Genomic DNA, 20,374 nt, shown 5'->3' on the forward strand with positions numbered 1-20,374 from the left:
CTCAATCTTGCTTGCTTTATAGATATACAACACTTGCAGTCCTGTTGGATCACTCCATTTCTCCAAGCCAGAGCCAATTCATAAAGCAATCCCTTTACTAGACAGAGTCTAAGAACTAGGAACAATAAAAGAAACAACATGTACTCCAAAGGTTTCTATTATCAGACACATAATATATACACATGCTGTCCTCTCAAAACAGAGAAAAGTATATGCCTCAAAGAGGACAGACTATGATATGGAAGACTGCACCTTCCATAATTAAACTGACATAAATATTGCTCTACATACAATAGACACTCGGTCGGCTCCTACAGAACCTAAAACAGGCCTTGTTTGCATAACCGCAAGACAGTCAAAAAAAGAAAGAGAGAAAGAGAAAGGAAGGAAGAAGAAAGAGAACGCTTCTGTTAACAGATTATGCTTCTTAACAGAAACAAAATCTGTGTCCTGAATAAGCATCACCTCATTAGGGGAGAATCACAGTAGGTCTTTCTGTACTGTGTCAAAGCTGGATACAAATTATGTAGGCTCTCTCGGTATTTTTGTTTGTTTTGAGGAAGACCTTGCTAGGTAGCTATGGCTGGCTTGTTCCTCCCTAATCACCACAGACTAACCCCCAACAACAGCAATATTTTTCACTCAGCCTCCTGAATGCTGGGATTAGCAGCAAGAGCCACAAGAGCTAGCTTTGGTATTGATTTGCAAATAAAGAATTTTAATTCTCTGTACAAGCAAATCCCTTCTACTATGTCAGTAAAAAGCATGCATAATTTCCAACTTGAAGAATTTAAATGCTGTAAATACACACAGTGATTCACAGTTTGTAACACTGCTCACGGACAGTATCATGTTTTAGCCTCTCAGGAGTTCCATGAGACTGTACCAACATCTTCATTTTAGAAATGATAAAGCCAAAACATCTTGCCTAAGGTCCCTTTACAGAATTCTACTGTCTCCTCTTTCAAACTCAAGGGAAAATACAAAGGATTCCACTTACTCCCAGGTTGCTATATAACCCAAGCTTTTCTAAATAATAAAATATAATCGAGACATATAGATATTATCATATATAAATGCTGAATGTCATACTCTCTCCAAGCTCTGTATTAATGGTTTTTAACCTTTACATCCTGATCCTTTATGAAATGCCATGAAAACTGAAGCTTCCCACCCCTGCACAAGGCATATAAGCAAATCATCACAGCAGCCTTATTCATCATAACCGAAGAGCAGAAAGCTACCCAAATGTCGGCTACCCGTTGGATGCATAAACAAACTGCATTATATCTATACAATGCAGTACCATTCAGCCACAAAAAGGAATGAATCCCGAAAACATTACACTAAAAGAAATTAGCCACATAAGCATCATATATATGACTCCTTTTATTTGATCTATCCAAAATAGTAAGAACCCCACGATCTCACTCATATATAGAGTCTTGAGCTCAAAGAATTTGACAGTGAAATGAATTTCACCACAGGCTGGGGGAGAAAGGAGGAAGAGAAGGAGGTAGAAAGGTTCATCAATGAGTACTGAGTTCGAGATAGTTAGGAAGCGTGCTGTACTGTTACACTGTTGACTACCGATAATAAGAATGTCCCGCACATTTCAAAAAGTGAGGTTAAAAGATTTAGGAATCTTTTACCATAAAGGGTTGATAAGTGTTTGGAGGAAGAAACAGATTTAACCTGATTTAACCATTATGTAATAGTCTATTGATATTGAAATTTTTATGTTTTTATATTAGTTAAATAAATGTAAGGACTAGGGAAATGACTTAGTCAGTAAAGTGTCTGCCAGCGTTAAGGGATTGAATTCAGATCCCACAGCATCCATGTAAAAGGATGGGTTGGTGCCCACCTTTAATCCTAACACGGGAAAAACAGAGATGGAAGGATCCTTGGAGCTTGCTGGTCAACTAGTCTTGCTGAATTAGCAAGCTCCAGGTTCAGTAACAAACCCTGTCTCAAAAAATAAGGTATGTCTTGACCCCTTTGCTCATATTCTCACTCCTTCCACTCTTCACCTGGACTTTGGGAGCTCAGTCCAGTGCTCCACTGCGGGTCTCTGCCGCTGTTTCCATCAGTTGCTGGATGAAGGCTCTATGGTGAATTTATGATATTCATCAATCTGCCTACTCAGCCTAAATATAGTAGGGAGGGCCTTGGACCTTCCCCAAAGGAATGTGCCACTGAGGAGTGGATTGAGGGTGGGGCGGGGGAGGTAGAGGGGATAGGAGGAAAGGAGGGAGTGGGAACTGGTATTGGTATGTGCAATGAAAAGAAATAGTTTTCTTTATTAAAAAAAATAAAAGAAACTGACACAAAAATAAGATGTGTGGTGATTGTGGAAGGGTCTAGATGTCAACGTCTCTCTGCACTCCACACACATGAGTCATGCATGCATACCTGTACCCACACAAACAGCAACACACACATATACCACACACATGAAGAAAGATAAAATGTCCACGATAGGCAAACCAAAGAAAATATAAAGTAAACTAATTACTGCTTAGGGACTGAGGGAATATTAGAGAAATGGGGATTGACCTGTAAGGCCATGACTGTGGTAGGTGATGATAAACAACCATGAACATACATAAAACTACTAAGTATATACTTTAAAATGCTTAAATTGTATTGTATATGAATTGTACTGCAATAAAGATGTTCTTATTTGCAGTGCTTGGAATCAAATCCAAGGTCTTGTGTCTACAATGTGAAAGTTCCACTACTGAGCTAAATTCCAGTTCTTCAAGATTTTATTTTTAAAACTATCATGACAACGGAAAAATAAAATAACCAAAAATTTCCTGAGCCCTGGAACTCATCTACAGATAAATACAATAGGGTCCAAGAACCAAAATTAGTTAACTCTAAGAATCATAAAATTCCTGGGCGGTGGTGGCACACGTCTTTAACCCCAGCACTCGGGAGACAGAGGCAGGTGGATCTCTGTGAGTTCAAGGCCAGCCTGGTCTAAAAGAGCTAGTTCCCCAGGACACACTCTAAAGCTACAGAAAAAAAAGAATCATCAAATTGTTTTTATTTCATAGATGTTTTACTTCAGTTGTTCCAACAACTACCAAGCCTATGCCCTATCTTTTTCAAAACCTCTATGCCATTAGATCACATGACCACAGTTTTCAACACTGATTCTTTATAAACAAATAGTACAGTTTCATAAATAAAATTTTATGAGCTAGGTCCGGGCATAGTAGTACGCTCCCATAACTCAAGCATCCAGGAAGCTAAAGCAGAAGGATCAAATAGCTATATAGTAAAACTCCAGCTCTACAAAAGATAGAAACACTCTTTAATGATTGAGCATCTCTTCCTGGCAAGGAATGGCTGTAATTCAAAAATGTAAAAAGATTTCTGTCATAAAGCATAATAAAGCCTAATACGCAAAGTAAGATCCATGCACATGTAATAATATTCAAAATAGAAGACAAGTCTTCCTTTTTAAAGGGTCAGGGAAAGGGAGCCAGAAAGAATGAGTGTAGCCTTAAAAAACAGGATCTGACCATTCCTAAATGGGGATATAGGGAATTCCAAATGAAAGCAGAAACAAGGATGTCTCAGAATTGAAAGGGGCCAAACACTCCCACCTTTGGTAGGTTCAGATAATCCAATGAAGGCTGCTGAGAGGCTGTCAGCAAATCAAGGCTGCTGTGTTTAAAAGGTGCATGTATGTGAGAGTCAGGAACAGTGCAGTGAGGAAACGCAGGAGCCTACTACAAGAGCATGGTAAGGCTGGTAGGATCTGATTTAAGTTAGGGCATTTTTTCTCTTTTTTTTCTTTTGGTTTTTCGAGACAGGGTTTCTCTGTAGCTTTGGGGGCTGACCTGGCTAGCTCTTGTAGACCAGGCTGGCCTCGAACTCACAGAGATCCACCTGCCTCTGCCTCCCCAGTGCTGGGATTGAAGGTGTGCACCACCACCACCAGGCCATTAGGGCATTTTTTTAACTGTCAAGGCATGCTGGAAAAATAGCGGTCTTATATGCTGTAGCTACTCATTTAAAGCTGCCAATAAGAGCCAGGCATTGTCTCATGTCCAGTCGTTCCACCCACTTGGGAGTCTGGCTTGTGTTTGAGGCCAGAATATGAGCAGCAACTTAGGGAAACGCTGTCTCAAAAAAGAAAAAAAAAAGGAAAATGAAAGGAAGGAAAGGAAGGATGGCAGCTGTATTTCATCTGATAAGACTCATATTCCAAACTTCTTGAACTTCTTGCTACACTTATTTGTGAGATTAGGAGGGTCCAACATGTTCTTAGGCAGCCTTTGCAGTTAACTGAGGCCTGTAAGTTTTCAGTAAGCAATCTTGATAAGAATGGAATGTTCAACTTTCTGGAGACCAGTAAACCTGCACTCCCAAACAGTAAACAAAATGGCACATTGCAGTCACAAACTATGAGTCAGAGGGCCAGAGAAGTACAGTATCATTTCCCTTGCAATTGCTTTATTTCTGTGAGCCTGGGCTGTTAGGAGATAATAACCACAAGCAGTTACCATTTCTGGGTTATACATTTACCACGTGGTCAGGAACTGAGCAGATGGCATAGGGGTGTGTACCTGCCAGGCATAGTTGAGGATTGGAGACAAAGAGGCCGGAAGACGCTGAAACCTGTCTAAAAGGTTTCATTTCTACACAAAGCAACGTTAGCCACAAGAACTAAAAGAGGGCTATTGAATGTGTCTAGCTGACTCTCCTACTCACACTCCAAAGAGGCCTGGCTCTAATCCTCAAAGGCCAGTTTGCCAAATTCAAACACAGGCTTTTTACTTTCACCCTGTAGCCCCTCCACTCCCTTTTCCCCTTCCGCTCAGGGCTTACTTGTCCCGGATGATAGTCTGCAGCTCCCGGATCTGATCATTCATAGGCAGCAGCTTAAGCTGTGCCCCGATCTGTCGGGACAGTTCACAGTCCCCTAGGAGGGAGTCACCGACAGGTGCGTCGTAGTTGCCACTGTCACTACTGTCACTGTGGTTCTCAGAGTGAAGATTAATGCCACAGCAGGCCTGAGAGTCCCGCTCCCAGAGCATGCTGGAATGGGCGTGCCCAGGGAGGAGAGTCAGCTTAGCCATGGCAGCGTTATTTTCTTCAGCATGATCCAGGATAGGGTCGTCTGTTCCCAGATGCTCGGGACTTGGGGTTGAAGTAGAGTTTACTTGCCGGTTGTGACAGGGCATGGAGTCCGGACGCTGTAACTCCGTGGCCATACACTGGGCCCCGGGCTGTCCCCGCAGCTATCAACCCTAAGGATAAAGAGATAAAGAGCAGAAAGAAAAGGATGCGGACACGTGCTTCCTCCGGGCCCCCGCCTCCAGCAATCTCTAACCCTGGCTGCCCTCTCACCCCTAGGCCTCCGCGGTCCTTTTGCACACTTTGTCCCACACCCGCCCACACCAGACGTACTGCCGGCTTAGACACCTTATTGGCCTGTCTCTCTGTCAGTCTGCAGCGCGCTGGTTTGTTAACTCTTTTGAGTCTCTCCTGCTAGACAGATTCTCACACGTAGCCTGGCAAACCCGGCTAAGCCAGAAATTCTTGGTTGCTGAGTCCCCGGAAAATCCCTAGGACTTCCTGCAGTCAGACCTTTGGTACAGCCAAGAGAAAATACGGGTGCGTTATACATGTTAGGCCCATGCTTTCAGACTTTCTGACTTGGCAAAGAAATTGTACTTGAGTCAGTTGCGTCTTCAAGCTAATTAATAGTTTATTCGTGTTACGGAAGGAGGAAGAACTAGTAGGCCACTGAAAAGTATGGCCTTTCTAGACAGTTCTAGAAGCTGCAGTTTCATAAGTGTGCTTGATCAGCAAAGTTTTTCTTACTAGTATTGGTTGGGCCCTACACTGCACATGTTGCCATGGAAATTTGTTGTCATTTTCGATACACTGTCACTTTGTTCTTCCAAACAATACTTGGAAAGGTGCCTTTCAAAAATGCATAGGTACTCACAAAAGAGAAGAACACAAATGTCTAGGATATTAATTTTCGAACATCTGTGTGTATTAGAACAATTGTCGAGCTCGTTAAAATGCTAAGTTTTGACCGGACAGAAAGGCACACATCTGTAATCCCAGCACTGTGGAAGCTGACACAAAAGACCCAAGAGTTCGAAGCCAGCCTGGGTTACACAGCAAGCCCTAGTCTCAAAATTCATAATGTAAGCAACGTCTCATAGCTTACCATTGAGATTCTAACCCAGTAATCATGAAATAGGACCAAAGAATCTTTAGTTTTAACAAGTAACTCAAAGATCTGTTTTGCTTATTTGTTTGTTTGCTTGTTTCAATGCGATAGGTTTCATTATATCGTTTTCATAATGCTTTATTTGGGTTGACCTTTCTCCCCCCCACCTCTCCTTCATCCCCTATTTCTCCTCTTCAACCCCCAGTAGTTCATTCTTCACTTTCATGTCATGTATTATTATCTCCCCCTGCCTTTTACTAAAACCTCTGTTCCCCAGCTGTGATAGCCTTTCTATTTTCATTACCTATACCACAGTATACCCCCCCCACACACACACAAATTTACAGAAATATGAGTGACAGATAATGGGACTCTCCAGGCCTTTGGCAGAAAATGAACCTTGACCTAGTTGTCTGTTTTATATTTTATTCACTCATTTCTTGCTCTGGTGTTGTTATTAGTCATGTTTTCCTCTTTGTGTGTCTCATCTGTGTCCTACTTCCAAGTCTGTCCATTACTATCTGTGAATATTGTTGTTCTTAATTCCTGTTTGTCCTATGGGGGTAAAGACGATTACGCAGGGAAAAGACACAGACACGCGGCGGTACCACGTGGTACACTTTTTAATGGGAGGGGAAAACACACTAGGAAAAGTGAAAGGAAGGGACAAAGGGAAGGGTTAAGAAGGGAAGGGAAGAAGGGGCGAACTCGTGGCTTGTCCTTGCTTTTAACAGAGGATGCAAAGGCTTCTGGGAAATGTGTCCCGCGCTTGCCGTCCAGAGGGATGTTGGGAGTTGTAGTGTTGCAAGGGAACAACATTTCACCCTTTTGGTTTGATTAAAAAAAATTGGGGGACCTTAAAGGGTAGGGAATGGGGGCGTAGTCCAGTCTCTCATGGCTGCTTCCTGCTGACTTTGGGCGTTGAGGGGTCCAGGGAATGTCCGATTATCTTGGCAATGTCCCACTGGCGTTTGCGGTCGCTGGTGCAGTTGGTCACTGATGTCCATGTCCAGGGTTGCTGGCTGGTGTAGTCGGTCGCTGATGTTTGAAGTCCTGGCTGTCGTCTGAGGCGGCTGATTGAAGAAATCTGTGTGGCTTTTCCTGAGTAGCTGGGTCATCATTAAGATGCTGGAAGGCAAAAGTTGCATTAGTAAAAGAAAAAATTAAAAGAGGGGGGGGATTTTTGGAGAGCTGGGGTGAAGAGTGGGGGGAGAGGGTCTTAGGATGTCCGGGGTTAAGAAATGATAAAAATATTAAGTGATACTTATTCCTTTGTGTTTGATCCGTTGGGCTGGCATCCCGGAGCTTAAGGAAACTGTCTTAAAAGAAATAGATTCTAACCATACATCTCTTAACATTTTAGGGGGCCACTGCTGCAGTCAGCGGCTGACCTGTTACATAAGAGCTTTGTAGAGGAGAATCTGCTTACCACTTGTCTTCGTATTTGTTGGGGGTACCTGTAACGACAGCTAGACGGTTATTTATGAATTTAAAGAAGGGAGGGTGTGTTAACACAGCGATGGATCGGGACCATTGTTGTCCTTAGACTGTAGTAGGGGGGCTGAATCCGGCGTCCTTTGGAACTTAAGAGTACAGGGTCCGGTTTGAGTCACCGTGTATGAAGGATTATCTTGGGCTGTGGAGATAAACGGTTTAAGATGTGACAGGTGAATCCAATGAGGAATTCCTTTAAGCTTGGCAGCTGTGGGAGTTAAAAGAATTACTTTGAAAGGGCCCTGCCATTTAGGGGAAAGGGGTGAAGGGCGCTGGCCTGGGGGTGAGAGTAATACCTCATCCCCTATTTTAACTGGCGGCGGACATGTATTAGCACATGGTCGAGGTAGTGAGTGATCTGTGAAGTCCCATAGTAGTGAGCGTAAGTGGAACAGGAGGGGAGTGAGCAGGTGGTCAGGAAGGGGGGAAGTCTCCGATGAGAAGCCGGGGGTTAAGACCGGCCGCCCATACATGAGTTCAAAGGGTGAGATGAGGAGGGGGCCCCTTGGAAGGGCTCGGAGTCGGAAAAGAGCTAAAGGCAGGAGCCTTACCCAGTCAAGGTGGAGTTCTTGTGACATCTTAATGAGGGCTTCCTTTAAAGAGCGGTTAGTTCGTTCTACCTTACCTGACGACTGAGGATGGTATGGTATATGAAAATTCCAGGGGATCCCGAGGGCTTTAGACAAATTTTGAGAAATCTGAGAAGTAAACTCTGGACCGTTATCTGACTGGAGAGAAGTTGGGAGTCCAAACCGAGGAATAATCTCTCGGAGGAGAATATCAGAGACTGTCTGGGCCCTCTTGTTAGAGGTGGGGAAGGCTTCAACCCACCCAGACATTGTATCCACCAGAACCAGGAGATATTTAATCCTCCTGACTGTGGGCATATGAGTAAAATCCAGCTGCCAATCAGTTCCCGGAAGGGAGCCCCTTGCTTGGTGGGTAGGGAAAGGGAAGCTACGATATTTAGTCCTGGGATCTGACTTTTGGCAGATCTGACAGGAGGCTGCTGTAGCTTTTAGGAGCCTGATATCCTTAGGTGTAACAAAGGGAGAGTGGTGGTTAGTGACAGCGGGAGCTTAGAGGGGCCTTGGAAGATCGAGGGGGAGGCATAGGACAGGGAGGAGACGCACCAAGCTGCCTGTGTGGCCTGTGGCGGAGAGGAGACAGGGAAGAAACGGAAGACACGCACGACCTGTTGCAGGAGAAGTGGGGCGAGGCTGGCCCGGAGAAGGAACGGTATTGGGTGAGCTGTCGCTGTCGCTCAGCTGGGCAGAGCGAGAGTGAGTGGCCCCCCCGAGGCGCGGTGGGGGGGGTGGAGGCAGGGGGGTTGAGGTTTGTCCGCGGGATCCATAGCAGCGGCGGGAGCAGAGGGTCCCTGGAGGGATGGCATTGCACCAGCCTTCCAGATGTGGGGGTTGGTTACAGAGCCCATGACTGAAATGAAGTCTGTCCGCAAAAGGTAACTGGCCCAAACCCAGCTACCGTACGGGGGGAGGAAAAGCCCCGGCCCCGGCTGGGAGGAGACAATTACCGCAAACACGGCAAGCCAAGAGCGCTGGCGTCCCGGGCGTTCTTGGGGCGTGCTAACTCTTAACTGCCCTGAGCCCAGCAACCGTACGGGAGAGAAAGTCCCGGCTGGGAGGAGGCGATTAAGCTCTTTAGGGCACAGGGCCTGGAGGTGCCACAAAAAGTGGCCCAAAAGTGTTCAGGAAAAAAGTTAGAAAAAAAAAGGAAGAAAGAAGGAGAAAAAAAGCCCGGAGCGCCGAACTCCGGGTGCGCGGACTGAGCATTTCGGCCGAGGGCAAAAAAAAAAAAACCCGGGGGAGGTGGGTTAGCAACCTAGCCTTAGCCCGAGGTGTGCAAAGAAAGCCGGCCGGACAGTCTTTGAACGCCCCAGGGGGAAGGAAGCCAACTCAGGGTAACTTACGGATCAGGATGAAGCTGTTGAAATGGCCGTGGAAACAGGTGGTGGTGAGCGAAGGCTGTTGGTTCTTTGGACCTTGTCGGTGAAGCCCAGAGGCAAAGCCTCGGGCACCAGATGGAGAGGTCTCTGAGTCGATGCGGCCGCACCAAAATGTTGTTCTTAATTCCCGTTTGTCCTATGGGGTAAAGAGGATTACGCAGGGAAAAGACACAGACAAGCGGCGGTACCACGTGGTACACTTTTTAATGGGAGGGGAAAACACACTAGGAAAAGTGAAAGGAAGGGACAAAGGGAAGGGTTAAGAAGGGGCGAACTTGTGGCTTGTCCTTGCTTTTAACAGAGGATGCAAAGGCTTCTGGGAAATGTGTCCCGCGCTTGCCGTCCAGAGGGATGTTGGGAGTTGTAGTGTTGCAAGGGAACAACAAATATAATGTAGACTGCATAAATTTCATTGCATTGTGAAATTAAAATCTCGAATGCAATCCCACACACTTTTGAAAGCTTGTACACCTTTCCACCTAGCACATAATGCAAATTGCAAGGGTCTCTAGGTTTAAAACCTGCATCTGCGTACGTCAAGTAGGCAAGAACAAATGACTATTTTGTCAATGAATACTTTAAGGGAATTCACTGAAGCCCAGTATTGTATCATGAACAAAGATATCCTGGCTCCAAAACTGCCCTAGAGTTTGTCCATTGTTTCATCAATCCTGTGACCTTATTTTCAATGCCATACAATAATGAATTAGAATAGTACAATTGCCAGTCTGTCTTCTGTCCTTACTTTCATGTTAAATGTACACTTGTTTATATTAACCAATAAGCATTAGCAGGTCTATATTTGAGGTTCTGGTCTGATAAAATTTACTAATGATTAATCGTAATTGCACATTAAGGTTTGTGTTCTATAATTTACAAAGCATTCATATGCATTTTCTTGTTTCAAAATTCAAGGAAAAAATCCAGATATGGTGATATATAACTATAATCCCAGTACTCAGAGTGCTGAGGCAGGAGGATCACCAATTCAAGGCCAGCCTGGGTGCGCGCGCACACACGCACACACACAGCAGGGAGAAAACACAAACCCTGTCTCACAAAGTCGAATAATTGTTTAAGGGCACTCATTCAAAAGGAATAGAGCTAACACAGGAGCTCTAGTCTTTGAACTCTAAATCCAATCTTCACCCACACATAAAATCATTCAGTTAATGAAATACTGAGTGCATCTTTCCTATTACAATCTGTGCAGTTTACTGGGTGTCAAAGTAGATAAAAGATACAAATAAATGAAGGTCTTGAAATTTTCAAGTGGTGGTGGAAAGCCTGCATCTTTGCAGAGCAGGGATGAGTTTGCTCAGCATCAAATCCTTTATACTAGATGGAAACAGCAACATTAAGTAATTTCATCCTGGCTTTCTCGCTTACCCCTTTCTGATACAGGTAGAAAACTATATAAATTAAAAGCTGGACGATTCCCCTGCAGTAATTGACATGACTTCATTTTGGGTGGTTTGCTGTTTGTTTGTTTTTAAATCAGCTTAATACATTATTCTCTTTGTTACAAAGATATATTTAAGAGATAACACATTTTGAAAAGCAATGAATACAAGAGTAGTTTTTTTTATTTGCAAGCCTTTGTTGTGTATTTTTTAGCCTGTGGTGGATTAAAGTCCAGGCACTAAATTGGTCAGACTCCCGAATATAGAGGCTCAAGTTCTGAACTTAAGACAATCCTTAAAGGTTTTGAGAAACTAGATCTATTATACATCCTAACAAGAGTCCTTCATATGTAGCTGTGCAGTCTCTTCAGAATGCTTTTGTTTGCTTGTTTGTTTGCCTTGCTTTTTGAAACAGGGTTTCTTTGAAGCTATGGAGCCCGTCCTGGAGCTAGCTATTGTAGATCAGGCTGGCCTCCAACTCACAGAGGCCTGCCTCTGCCTCCCAAGTGCTGGGATTAAAGACATGCACCACCACAGCCCTGCTCCAGAACACTTACCTCATTTGATGTGGCAAAACAGATAAGAAAATCCAGACTTAGAAGCTTAATTTAAAGAAACTGAAAGACCTGGATAAATCCGGACCTCCCCAGCAGGAAGAAAATAGCCAAATATCCAAACAGGAAGAGAAGAATCAAAAATCTAGGATTAGCCGGTTAGTTCCTGTGTTTCAGGAACTAGCTGAAGATAAAATTAGGTTGTAATCTTGAGAATAATCTTGAGAAACAGGGAGTTTCCCCCTTGTGATTGTCATTGTAATGTGTTTTAGGAACTAGCTGATTATGACCTTGGGAGTGGTCCTGAGAGGCAGGGGGTTGCCCCCTTGTAATCTTCACTAGTATTTTAGGTATTTTCTGTGACACACTCCCTGCCAATTCCGGATCACTGGGCTGTGGTTTCTTCCCTTAAAAATTGCTTCTCCTGGTCACTCGGGGTCGAACTCCTCCCCTGTGTGGGTTATGAGTCTCGGCCCCAGGGCACTGGTTCTCGTCTCACCTCATCATTAAAGCCTCGTGTGACTGCAAGGAGGATGGTCTCTAGTGAGCTACTGGGGGGGTCCTGTTATCCCGAGACTTGAGTGAGAGTCTCCCCAGCACCGAGGGTCTTTCAAAATAATCAACTAATTGTAAAGTTGCGAGAAAACAAAAGAGATCTTATAATAAACTCGATTTTCTATTTTCAAGTATCTTAGACTTTCTAATGACTTTCGGACGTGGTTCATCTTATTATCTCCATTTACAAGTAAGAAAATGAAGACTTAGATTAATTTACTTGACAATGTCATGCAGGCTGTAAATGCAAGAGCATGCATTTAAAACTAAATTTGAGAAATTCAATGTGCTTCTTAAATCGTGTCCTCAGATTAGTCTTGGTTATAATCTTCTACTGTGGACCACATCTTATATTGGACTAGACAATATCTCACCTGTAATACTATACATATGTGCCAAATTTGTGTTAAATAACTGAGGTAAGGAATCTGGGTATAATCTTGTTTAATTCTTATGCTTAGATAACCAGAGTAACGCACATCTGTAATCCTAGTACTTGGTAGGTAGAGGTGAGAGGACGTAGACTTTCTAGAGTTCAAGGTCAGCCTGAGTTACTTGACTGTCTCTAAATAAATATACAAATAAATAGGCCTCTCCTGAACTCTTGGCATTGGTAATCTCTTTGCATTGATTTTAATGATGTTCAAGCCACTTCACTATACTTTTAAATTCCTTATAAACAAAAATATATTATTTAAAAGAAAAGCCAATGAATAGGTACTGTTGTACACTTTTTCCCCCAAATGTGTCATTATTCAGTATATTCCTTACTGTTCAGGTGGAAGCTTCACTCCAGCCCCTGGCATCCACAGAAGCAAAGAGTCTGGAATGTTCGAATGGAGGCTCCGTCCCCAAGCCCCTTCCCCTGGAGTTGCCTCAGTACAGATTCCACCCCTGAGAAATCCCAGAGGCTCTATCCCAGGAGGGCATTAAAACCCCCACCTCATGGGTTCCTCTTGTGGTCTCCTCGACTTCAGCTGGGGCCACCTGGAAGTGCTTTGCTCAGAATAAACCTGGATTTATTAATTTTGATTGGCGGCATCACCAGCATTTGATTGGTCATCAGCGGCAGTGGCTTCCATCATTAACTAGGATTTAAAACTTTTCCTGCTACCAGGTGGCAATGGAAAACCACTCTCCACTCCCCACCATAGGACAGACTTGCTCGGTGAATTACCCAATTTCAAGCGATGGCCCCTAAAGGGATCCAGGATCCCTTTCCTTTCGCCTCCCAGTCTGCCTATAAAGACACTGCAGTGCCAGGCGGTAGGCCTGTTCTCTACCTTTTGGGGCCCTTGTATGCAAGACGTCCTGCACTGGGATACCCCAAACCTCCTGTTTTGACCCCAGACTATTTCAGAGGATGTTCTATTTTAGTCTTCCACTCTCTGGCTAATGGTTTGTGAATGGATACTTCCCGGTACAAGCTTGCTCCCCAAACACCCTACAAACTTTGTCCAAACCGGAACTGAGCTACCCTGGCCAGATTCCTGAGCACAGCATCCCTTCCCCCTTCTCCTATGTCCCTAGTCTTTCTCCCTGGCTTTTGCCTGTGGGCAATCTCCTTGCTTCTCGGCTTGTCTGTATTTCAAGCTTCCACCCAATTGCGCATTCAGCTTCCTGAATTGTTCCTTTCTTGGACACTCTTAACTTTGCCTGTGCTTCCCAGCCACATTGGGATTCACACAGAAGCTCGCCCCTTCCCCCGACAGCCTGGGAGACCCACAGTTTAAGATGCAGCCAGTGTGTCCTGCACATGGCTCCTGCTTCCCTGCCACTTCTTGCTTGTTCCTGCCTCTCAGTTTCCCTCCATAGTACCTTCTCCATGCTTCGGTCAGCAGGCGGCTGCCCCAACCTGATAAGAGCTGCCTTGATGCCATAAAAACACCTTTCATTCTTATGGTTTCTTTCTTACTTTAGGCTTTTTAAATTGGTCATGTGACACGGTTCCCAGGAAGAGTTTTGTTCCATCTTTTTGTTAACATTGTGTTTCTGTTAAAAGTCGAGTTTGTTCCTCATGCATGGATGAAAATGTGTAAACAGTGTGACCACATTATGCTTGCTTTATGTCTGTGTGTGTATGTGTGCTTGTTTTAAAATCTGTAAAACTTGTAACTCCAGGTTACAACAGCTCTGGAATAATACAAACAGGTGAATAGCTCCCATTTTAATTGAGGTCAAAACAAAAACCTCAACACCATCTTTACTAAGGGGACCCACGTATGCTCTCCCCACCAAGGAGGCATTCATCTGCAATATACTTTGGTTTACAATATATTTCTATATGATAATTTCTGCCCTGTCCTAAAAAATCAAGGTTTATAGCAATGCTATTTGCTGAGATATTAAAGCTGCATGCATCTCTACATTCATGTACAGGAATAAAAGTTGCTGACAGCCAAATTTTGTAACTTAAAGGTAAAACCCTTGATATTGATTTAAAACATTAAATTGTTTACAATATTAAAACTTGGTTCTGCCTTCTAAAGATTAGGATTATATTCTAGGTCTCAGGATCACAACTAAAAGCTAGAGACCGAAATATTTCCTCTAATCTTCTTGCCTCTACTAATATTGGTATGCTGTAACTGGTGAGACCTGGGTAAATCCAGACCTCCTCAGCAGGAAGAAAATAGCCAAATATCCAAGTAGGAAGAGAAGAATCAAAAATCTAGGATTAGCCGGTTCCTGACTGTGTTTCAGGAACTAGCTGAAGATAAAGTTAGATTGTAATCTTGAGAATAATCTTGAGAAACAGGGAGTTTCCCCCTTGTGATTGTCATTGTAATGTGTTTTAGGAACTAGCTGATTATGACCTTGGGAGTGGTCCTGAGAGGCAGGGGGTTGCCCCCTTGTAATCTTCACTAGTATTTTAGGTATTTTCTGTGACACACTCCCTGCCAATTCCGGATCACTGGGCTTGTGGTTTCTTCCCTTAAAAATTGCTTCTCCTGGTCACTCGGGGTCGAACTCTCCCCCTGTGTGGGTTATGAGTCTCAGCCCCAGTGCACTGGTTCTCGTCTCATCATTAAAGCCTTGTGTGAGTTACTGGGGCGGGGGGGTCGTGTTATCCCGATACTTGAGTGACAATCTCCCCGCACCGGGGGTCTTTCAGACCAATTTTAACTTATGTGTGTAATTTAGATATACCTGACAGCTAATGATACACTGATTCCCAAGCACCTTTACAGATCTGAGAATATGGCATTTAATAAAACTTTTCTTTTTTTTTAAAGATATATTTATTAATTATGTATACAGTGTTCTGCCTGTGTGCATACCTGCACCCCAGAAGAGGGCACCAGATCTCATTGTAGATGGTTGTGAGCCACCATGTGGTTGCTGGGAATTGAACTCAGGACCTCTGGAAGAACAGTCAGTGTTCTTAACCGCTGAGCCATCTCTCCAGCCCAATAAAACGATTCTTATGATAAAGAGACATGCCAGCTCGTACAGAATCCTGTAGCTCCTCCAGGAAGACACTTGACCAAAGAACTTCCTCCTGGAGGCTTACTTTGAATGTGGCAAATCCACCCTCACAGCAAAAGCTGCCTTTGACCTCATCAGCTGCCTGGCCCCTGCCTGGAAAAGACGACAGGACACTGGGAGAATCGATTGTCTCATCCTCCCAAGACACGTAGACTGAGCCCTACCCACACAGGAAAATCTGTCAGGCTCCTGGGTATAGCAGCTAAGGGGAAGCCACTTCTAAGACTGGTGTTCGCCAAAGACCACGGAGAGACTTGGGATTGCCTCGGTAACTGGAAAGCTGTCTCACTTCTGCTCATAAGATCTGTCTGATGGCATTTGATGACTAGGGTACTAGTAGCTCATTACCTCATTAGTTAAGTTGCCTGCTAAAAGTACAGACAGGAGTGCCTCTTCCACTAACTTTATAGTCCAGAATTAACAGGTTTCACATGTATCTTCAGAGGTTCAGAGTTTCTAATTTCTTTTGTCTTCTAAAGTGTTCATGCCTTTAAGCCTAAAGCCATAACCTTTTGCTATGACACCAAGACGTAAACCTGTTCTAGCTGTCTCACAGACACCCGCAGGTTCCTGGGAGAAGTTCTGCTGCTCTATCAAGAAATCTGATATGATGAAAACTAACGGTCTCCAGAGTTCATTTTGACCCCACCCATTTTCGAGCTTATTTTGCAGGTTCACTCATCCTGCCTGGGCCAAGACCAACGTACAGAGTATCCTCCAGATAACGCCAGCATCTGCACCAGCTCCTGGGACTTCACCATTGGTACCACCTCTCCAGGCTCAAATGGGCACCTACCCAGCAACTGAGAGCTGGTTTTAAAGGGCGTAGCTGCTCTCATGTCTCACTCATTTGCCTCGCCTCTCCTGTCCAACCAGGGCACTTCTCCAGTCCTTTCATTCTGGAAGTTGTCATACTTCCCATGACTAGCCACATTCATACGGCCAATGACAATATTCTATTTTTTCTCCTGGCAACCTTCCTTCTCAGCTCCTTCAATAAACAGATGCCTAAAGTCTTCGAGATGACAATTAACTGAATGCTTCTCTACAATGCTTCTTCTGCTGTATATGAGCACACCAACTCCTGACTTCACCTCCCCACATTGTCCCTTGTCAGCAGGAAGAAGCCAGACTTAAACCAGTGCCCCCATAACCAAAGAGCCTGGAATTTTTGGATGGAAACTTCACTTCAGCTCCTAGCATCCATATACCCAAAGAGTCTGGAATGTTCAAGTGGAGGTTCACCCCAAATTCCCTCCACTGGAGTTGCCTCAGTCCAGACTCAGCCTTGAGAAAGCCCACTATTAGTGATTCCACCCCTAAGGGCATTAAAAACCCCCACCTATGTGTTCCCTTTGTGGTCTCCTCAACTTCACCTGGGGCCATCCAGAAATGCTTTGCTCAGAATAAACCTGGATTTATTAATTTGGTTTGATTGGGTTATTACATCAGTGGCGGTGGATTCTCATTAACCAGGATTTAAAACTTAACACCTACATTGGTTATTTTTTATTTATTGGAATAAAGTCTTGCTGTGGATGCCAGGTATAATTCTAGCCTTCAGGAGGCTGAAGCAGGAGGACAGAGTGTTTGAGATCAGCCTAGGCAGTGAGACCTAGCCTAGCTTGAGCTTTGTAACAAAATCCTGCATTAACTCTTCTACACCCTAAAAGGCTACTGTACTCTGTGGCAAGGACATATCAAAGATACAATATAATATGAATGATAGTTGCTATGCCCAGATCACAGAGTCGCCCAAAAACAAACAAGGAGACTGAGTACTGTTTGTAAAAGCAAGTTATTCTTTATCCAAGTTCTATCTTGGACTCTTCATGTGTCCAATGTATTGGTATAATAGAGAGCCTTGAACTCAGTTGGCATGGAGAGTTTATAATAGCAGAGTTTGGGGTGCGAGATATCTAAGGTTTAGAACCCCTGTTTGCCTGACATTTGTCTAAGGGTGTCCTGTTGAAAAGTGATAGGTGTGTGCTGGCAGGTGATCCTGTCTACAATGGTTGGAACGTTAGGAATTTCCTTTGGATGGTCTATTTCTGGGTGGTGCCTGGGTGGTCTTTTCTTCGAACCTGTATTGATTTAGGGTAAACTGAAACTCAGGCCTCTATTGAGCTTGTCATGGCTGGGTCCTATAGTAGTCATCGTGTTGCCTACTAGATCCCAGAATCCATTCATTTTCTGGCTGAAATTTTGTACCCTTTGTCCTGTTTGTGTTCTATTGCTGTAGTAAAACACCATGACTGAAAGCAACTTGGGAAGCAAAAGACTTATTTGGCTTACTCTATCCAACCCAGTCCATCATGAAGGGAGGTCAGAGCAGGAACTCCAGAAAAAACCTGGAGACAAGAACAGAAGCAGAGACCATGGAAGATCACTGCTTATGGGTTGCTCCTTGCTTCTTGTGGCTTGCTCAGCTTTCTTTAAAAACAACAACATTTTATTTTATGTGTGAGTGTTTTGCCTACATGTTTGTAGGTATGCCATATACATGCTTGGTACCCGTGGAGGTCAGAAGAAGCCACTAGACCCCTGGAACTGGAATTACAGATGGTTAAGAATTACCATGTGGGTGCTTGTAATGGAACCCAGGTTCTTTTTAAGAGCAACAAATGTTATTAACTGCTAAGCCACCCTACCTCCACCCCTACTTGCTTTTTAATGAAACTCGGGATCACTTGCTCAGGGATGGCACTGCCCAGAGTGAATTGGGTCCTCCCATATCAACCATTAATCAAGGAAATGCCCGACTGTAAGCAGAGACTGCTCTTTCATTTCTTGTTCACTGGTGTGGGAGAATTGTCTGTAATCTGTCAATCATGTTTTAAATAAAACGCTGATTGGCCAGGCAGGAAGTATAGGTGGGAAAACCAAACAGGAAGTAGAAATGATATGATGAGAACAGGAGAATTCTGGGAAGGAGGAAGCTGATTCCTTCCATTCCTGCCCAGACCACGGAAGCAAAAGGATGTGTCTGCCCCACTGAAAAAAGGTACTGAGCCACATGGCTAACATAGATGAGAAAAGTGGGTTAATCAAGATGTGAGAGTTAGCCAGTGAGAGGGTAGAGCTAATGGGCCAATCAGCTTATAATTTATGGAGACCTATATGTGATTTTCTTTGGGGCTAAACAGTTATGGGATACCAGGTGGGGCAGAAACCCCAACAAAACAAGCCTGGCCCACCTTCATGTTACAGTTCACTCAGACCCAAATAATCACACAGATCCTATATTAATTGCAACACTGTTTGGTCAATGGCTCAAGTGCATTTCTTGCTAGCTCTTATATCTTAAATTAACCATTTCTATAATTTTGTGTATTGCCATGAGGCTGTGGCTCACCAAGTAAAGTTCTAGCATGTCCTTCTCCTTCAGCAGCTACATGGCATCTCCTTGATTCTGCCTATTCTTTCTTTATATCTCTTACAGCCTGGCTATATTCTGCCCTTCCATAGGCCCAAAGCAGTTTCTTTATCAACCAATGGTATTCACAGCATAGAGGGGAATCCCACATCATCTCTCCTTTTCTGTCTAAATAAAAAGAAAGATATTTAACTTTAATGTAGTAAAATTACATATACAAAAGAGTTATCAAACAAGAATTACACTTATAGTATTTAGTCTTTGTATTTGGAACATTTCATATCTAACTTTTATTATAACTAAAAAAAACTATATCACTATCTGTTCTTCAACTCCATCAAAGATCTCATAAGGATATAATATTACCTAAGTAAATAGGAAGTACATTTTAAGCAACTTCTAATACTCTAGAATCAACAGAGATATCTCACTGTCTGGATAGTCACCCAAAGTTCTTCTGTAACATTGGGGCATCCATCTTCAACCTACAGGCCCATAGTATCTGGCAGACTTTTCATGAAGCAGGAAATTTGAAAGGTGTTTTGCCTATCTTGGCATTTTGTCAGTCACTTTCCTCTGTATCCTGCAGAATGTCTGGTAGCTTCTTCTGTGAAGCAAGAACCCTGATGGACTATCCTGTCTTTAAGAATGTTTAGTAGTCACTTTTTTGTGGGTCCTGTATGTCCAGTTCATATAGCATACCATCAAGCAGTCCAGACAAAAGCAATTTCTTGCCCAAATGGCTAGCCCTGTCACATTGAAGGCAAATTCCATAACGTTTTTTCAGTGCCCATAAACCTCTCTGAAGTAATTGGTGCTGCCAGAAGCAGACATGTCTCAATACTGAGAAAAGTCTAAGCACTTAAAACATTTTAAATGCCATGTTCTGTAGGTCTTTGAAAAGTTTGAAAAGTACCTATTTATCTGAAATATATTTCTATACATATCTAAAATATATCTCTGTACATCTAGAAAACTTACTAAAATGACTACAGTTTGACTATTATAGATGACTATTAATCTGTATTTATTAACTATACATTATATTTTTAAATGGGCTGCACAAACACAATACCTTAAACAAGAACAGAAACACATATATACAGTGTAACAAAATGACCTTAAATTTGTATCAATAGACCAAAGTTCATACCAATATAAAGTATTCATCTCTATATATTATATTTCTCCCCCCTTTTTAGAAATTGACTGTGACTATTAATCATTTATAATCAACCCCTTTAACTGAAAACATTTGTAAACAATCATTTTGGAAATTTGGGCATTGTTTTCTCCAAACTACTGTTTGGGGGTAAAGTATTTTTAGGG

The 20,374-nt window shown here is 43.3% G+C and overlaps 1 protein-coding gene across 1 annotated transcript in view; it reads right to left on the minus strand.

Annotated features, from left to right (window-relative positions):
• The window catches only part of LOC121442906 (uracil phosphoribosyltransferase homolog), a 30,324-nt gene extending 24,960 nt beyond the window's left edge, over nucleotides 1-5,364 (minus strand). Inside the window, exon 1 of the mRNA XM_041644545.1 lies at nucleotides 4,849-5,364. Within this exon, the coding sequence (XP_041500479.1) occupies nucleotides 4,849-5,234 (386 nt within the window). The 5' untranslated portion in view covers nucleotides 5,235-5,364. The remainder of the gene's footprint in view (nucleotides 1-4,848) is intronic.
• Nucleotides 5,365-20,374: the final 15,010 nt, after the last annotated feature.

The sequence above is a fragment of the Microtus oregoni genome, unplaced genomic scaffold (assembly GCF_018167655.1).
Source record: "Microtus oregoni isolate MIOR12 unplaced genomic scaffold, Mior012 000097F_ref0000449, whole genome shotgun sequence".
In the NCBI taxonomy this organism is placed as follows: domain Eukaryota; kingdom Metazoa; phylum Chordata; class Mammalia; order Rodentia; family Cricetidae; genus Microtus; species Microtus oregoni.